The 5,154-nt window shown below is 42.6% G+C and overlaps 1 protein-coding gene across 2 annotated transcripts in view; it reads right to left on the minus strand.

Moving 5' to 3' along the window:
* The window catches only part of SHC4 (SHC adaptor protein 4), a 150,720-nt gene that overhangs the window by 20,886 nt on the left and 124,680 nt on the right, over positions 1–5,154 (minus strand). For both annotated transcript variants that reach the window (XM_045286533.1, XM_004709419.2), the window contains exons 7-8: positions 2,188–2,311; positions 454–625 (exon numbers count right to left, since the gene is read on the minus strand). In XM_045286533.1, the coding sequence (XP_045142468.1) occupies positions 454–625; positions 2,188–2,311 (296 nt within the window). The remainder of the gene's footprint in view (positions 1–453; positions 626–2,187; positions 2,312–5,154) is intronic.

Raw genomic sequence — 5,154 nt, forward strand, 5'->3', positions numbered from 1 at the left:
AAAAAGAAAAAGACGAAAAAAGGAGGAAAATGAGGAGCTGAGAGCAAGGGCCCAAGTAGAAAGCAAATGTTTTGAGAATGATGATGGCAACAACTTTTACAGACACAATGGATGGATGGATTGTGATAAGAGTTGTACGAGCCCCCAATAAAATGATTTAAAAAAAAAAAAGCAAAGCGAACTTGAAGATAGAGAAGAGTGAAGTTGAAGGTCCCGTGTTGAACCGTGAGTCTTCCCAGTGAAGTGAGGCTGAGGCTGCTGCTGAGACTGAGCCTGGGAAATGAGGAATTAAAACGATCTAGTGCCGATTCCGTCAACAATTCACTCGGGGCCCCTGGATTTGAGGAAGATGGGACTTTCTCTGAGCTAGCTTTTGGAAACCTTCAAGCTAAGCACTCACGATGTGGGCAGCAAGGGCATGGCTAGCTCCGGTAGGAAGAGGCTATCACTTACCAAATAGCACAACTTCTCACACCGTATTGGGCAGTAAGCCATATGCTCGGTGGTGTGAACTTTCATCCGCACATCGGAAACACCACCTGCAGGTGGAGGCTTCCCTGGGATTTCATTGTAATACTCGTGGTCTTCTGTCTCCTCAGCATGGCCGTCCCCATGCCCCTCCTCACTGTAAGGGAAAAAACAAAACCAAAAAAGCTTCCCTCAGAGGCTGGGCTCGGGAATTGAAATGCTGCAGGGGATACAGAGGGATCAGAACCATGCAACTCATCCAGAGGAACTTGTGCCTCCCTGGTTTCAGTTTAGAATTCTGCTGAAGTGACGTCAACATCTGGATGGAGGCAACCAGATGGCTGTGTGGTTGACCTTTCCTTGGACAAGGAAAGTTGGGTGAGGCAGCAGCAAGTGCCAAGGGTGCTGTGTCAGGGTCTCTCCTTGGTGATGAAAATAGAACAACTCCTTACAGGAACAACTTCTTGTTCCAGGATCCAAAAAGACAAAAGTTTTTCCTGGGTCTCTGCAGTACACGTTGACCGCCCCATCTAAGACATGTTTTGCTCTAAGAAAATGTTGTTATTGTTCTTAGGGTCAAAGGTCTGACGCTGTTTATTAAATCAAGTTCAGAAGCAAAGGATAAAGCAAGAGAGAAAACTATGGCCAGCTATCTTGTCTGCACAAATCTGGAGGGCGGTATGGGATTCCTAAAGAAATATTAGAACCATATGTGGCAAGTGGGGTAGATTTTTGTAAACATGCAATTGTTTTAAAATCAAAACAGGGCAGAAAAACAAACGGCCTTGGCCTTCCAAATTGGAATTAGGAAGAATTTCTTATGAAAAAGAATGAATCAGGTCTTTGGGGATTCGACTGCTTCCACTGACAACCCACACAGTTTTATTGGGTTCATTACATGTCAACAAAAACGTGGCAGGAAGATGTAACCCTTATCCTGGGAAAACTTCAACATCAAGGCATTCTGAACACCCTCTGTCCTTGGCTCCCCTAGACCAGCTCGTGAAAGGGAAGTTCCAAACCCAGTGTTTGTTGATGCACAAAGTAACAAATTAGGGGGTGAGTGCATTTAAAAGGGCCTTTGAGTTTGCTTTGTCGGTGTGAATTGTGGGACCCAGAGTCCTCCTGGCCTTCCACACATGGTGGAGGCTGAGAGACCAGAAAAGGTTCTGCTTACAACTCAGACCTCCTGTGCCTTAGGCCGAATAAGCAGGTCCCTAGCTCTCCTACAGTGTGTGTTCCACCCGCTGCTACAGTTGGGTTGGCTCTGGTCCTTCTGACATTGCGAAACAAGTCAGCCGAACAGGAATTCCTGCTGTAGACATTTGAGTCCTGCCCTTGTGCTCTTTGTTCATTTTTCTGTCCCTAACAGATCTGTAAGCGGTCTGGGGACTGAATGAAAGCTGGGAGACTGGTTAATGGTTATTATATTATGAAGCTACTTCATTCAGTCACAGTTCAGTGTAACATGAGAGAACCAGGGCCGCTCCCTTCTGCTTAGCATCCCTTGTAATCCCATTATAGAGTAAAAGAAAATATCTGGATGACAATGAATGAAAGAAAGAGAATTTCACTATTGTCTGGTACCCAAATTATGCCCATTTGTAAAGGGGGAAGTGGGGATGGCTAATTCCATTAGTCAATTTTACGAATGCCACAGTGATTTACAAAGAAAACCAAAATATAGCAAGTTAAGTCATTAGAGAACTCTTGGCTGACCTTTCACAGGAAGTATTCAAAGAAGGATTTTTCAAGTACTGCTTAAACCGGAGTTCAAAAGCCTGCCCTATGGTACTTATGACATCTTGAGCCATTCCATTGCAGCATTCCAGTATGTGACAGGCTGCAAGAGGACAGACAAAAGCCATCATTATTGTAACACATTTTCCATAAGAGAGAATGATACAAAATCCAAGTACCTTCAAAACATGAACTGGTAATCGAGTACAAGGGAAACAGGTTGACAAGCTATCCGCAACTCTGAAATGGTATGGAAAATCCCTCCCATTTGATATGAATTGAAAGAGAAGAAATACATTCCTATTTTCTATCTGTGTATCTCAAAACACAAGTTTTGGTCTCAAGACAAGCATGCAGGCCCCACATCTTGATAGCAGGCTGTTCTTGAGCAATTATGTGGCTAAGGTGCCATGCAAGTTGTAGAATCCAATAAAACACAACATGCTTAGGGCAGCCATCTGATTATAAGACAGGATTTGAGGTCTTGCCTTTGCACGGTACATTACAGAAGGTGGAAAACAAGTGTTGACTTTCCAAACCAAAAGAGATAGATCAAATACAATTGGAGGGGAAGTTGCTGTTAAAGGGAGGAGCTTTAACATAATACTCTTTCTTTTGGCAGCCCCTGTGCCCTGACCTTGCAACCTCGCGCCTAGCAATTCATGATAAGTACAGTCATCCAAGTCGTTGAAACCCCAGAGGAACAATCTCCAACAGGTACCAAAAACCAAGATTGTGTGACCGTGTCATGATCAGACGACACTAAAACTTTCATGAGATGCAGTCTCTGATCAGCAGTGACTAGGAAGGTGATAGTTTCAAAGGCAAAATAGACAAATAAACGTGGGTGAGGGACGTGTTCTCAGAGAATATCAGCTAAACGAGTCAGCAAGCCTGCTGCTGCTATGTAAGATGTTGGAACTATGTTGGGGGACTAAAAATTTACCTCCCCACCATATTTAACATTCTTGCCTCGGTGTGGGGAGCTTTGCAATATAAAGATTTCATTGAAATTGAAGTTCCAAGAAGGATGACTGAGAAAGCTTCCTAAGGATGATTTCAAGATATAGAGTCTTTCAATCTCATTGAAGTAAGTCTCGTGAAGAATTTTTAAGGAAAAAAACATTGGCTTGTATGGCCTGAAGGACTAAGAATCGGCGACAGGCTTGATAATGGTTTCAGGTACACGCGGATGTTATCAGATTGTCAGCTAGTCCCTGAGCCAAGAGAAAACTTGGGGAGAGAGACTGTGGTTTCAGTGTTGAGACAACCCCCGGAACATGTCGCCCAAAGGGATACCCCAGCAGAGGAAGAACACTGTCTTTGTGGTGTGATTTAGTTGGGCTGTAGCTGGGAAGCATGACTGTGTGCTTCACCACGTCTTGGAAAGGATTACGTATTTAAGAGAGATGATCATTTTGCTTCACAATGATTATGGATTATGGCTTTGTTTAAGAGAGATGATCACTCATTCATATATGATAGAATAATAGCGATACTGGAACCTTTAACAGGGTTCAGGGCTCATAACACAGACCAGCAACAATGAAAACACTTGGTCTTGGTGTGCAGGTTTCCAGGCCGGTTCGTGTGGTAATCTGAGCACTGATTCCGAAAACTGCATTGCACAGCCTCATCAGCTTTAGTTTCTTAAATACGGTGTTCCACTATCTTTTCAGTTACAGAGTATACTGTAGTTATACTAGTTTATTAATGTATCATCCTAGTTTAACATCTGATAATGATGCAGACCCCCAAATGACAGAATAAGACAAAAAAGGTCAAACCTATTTAAGAAGGAATTAAGTATTAAGGGACTCCCAAGGGAAGCTGTACGGGGACGCATGGTAGCTGGTTGGTTCGAACACAACAGTCACTCTGCTGCCTTTAAAAGATTTAAGGCTTGGAAGCCCAAAGGGACCGTTCCTCTCTGTCCTACAGGGTGACCTTGAGTTAGAACCCATGAGATGGCAGCGGGTTTTCCTTTGGGGTACGGGAGACTGTGTGATACATACAGAGACGACAAGTGGGATCCTGCAAAGCCAGCGCACAACCTGAGCAAAGGGGGAAGGAGAAAGGAGAAGGAAAAGGCACATCCATGGAAGGTGGGAGGGCTATGGAGAGAGCTGAACGCTAAGACTTGATAGCGATTTTCATAAATATTTTGAAGATCGAAATTTTTCTTCAAATTATGCAGTAAACATTTCAGAAAACGTTTTAATAAATGTTTCAGAGGTGAAGCCAACTCCACTTGTGATTGTTGTTATAAAATGTCTCACTATTAAGAGTTTCTGTGCACGGGTGGAGAAGTTGTGCCATTTTAGAACAAGGCTGGGACATTTTAATTTTAATAAAGGAGGCTGGACTCTGTCAGACCCATTTTGGGTTTTGGAACATTTGCATCTCTATTGATTAACCCAAACTCAGTTAGTCAATTATAACTCCTAACAACCCTATAGGACAGAGTGGACTGTAAAAAAATCATTAAAGACTTTTAGTCCAGTTTTAATTTGACTGTTATTTAAAGAGTATATATCTCTGTACACTTAAGGTAACTGTGTGTGTGTGTGCACGCATGCACGTACATACATAGAAATGTGGTGGTGGTTATAAAATAAAAAAGGCTAAGTTGTCCGATCCCCCAAAAGTTAGAAATTTCATAATGAAGCCTGGAGTCACCTTCACTTCTAAAACATTTATTAATATAGGTTCTGAAATGTTTACTGCACAATTTACCTTCTTTCATAAGGCTTTCCCTTGAAAGAACGTCTTTGGATTCTGAAATGGACTTAGGAATTAATTCTGTTTTGAAAACTTAATTCAGACTATTTATAAAAGTACAACCTTTATCTCAAAGGAGACTACTGGGCCAGTCTTCAGACTGGCATTTTATATTGCCCTGCCCCTTCTTTTTGTGTGCCTATAGACAGCACAGTGACCCACATA

The sequence above is a fragment of the Echinops telfairi genome, unplaced genomic scaffold (assembly GCF_000313985.2).
Source record: "Echinops telfairi isolate 266 unplaced genomic scaffold, ASM31398v2 ScPeMD7_8;HRSCAF=38, whole genome shotgun sequence".
NCBI lineage: Eukaryota > Metazoa > Chordata > Mammalia > Afrosoricida > Tenrecidae > Echinops > Echinops telfairi.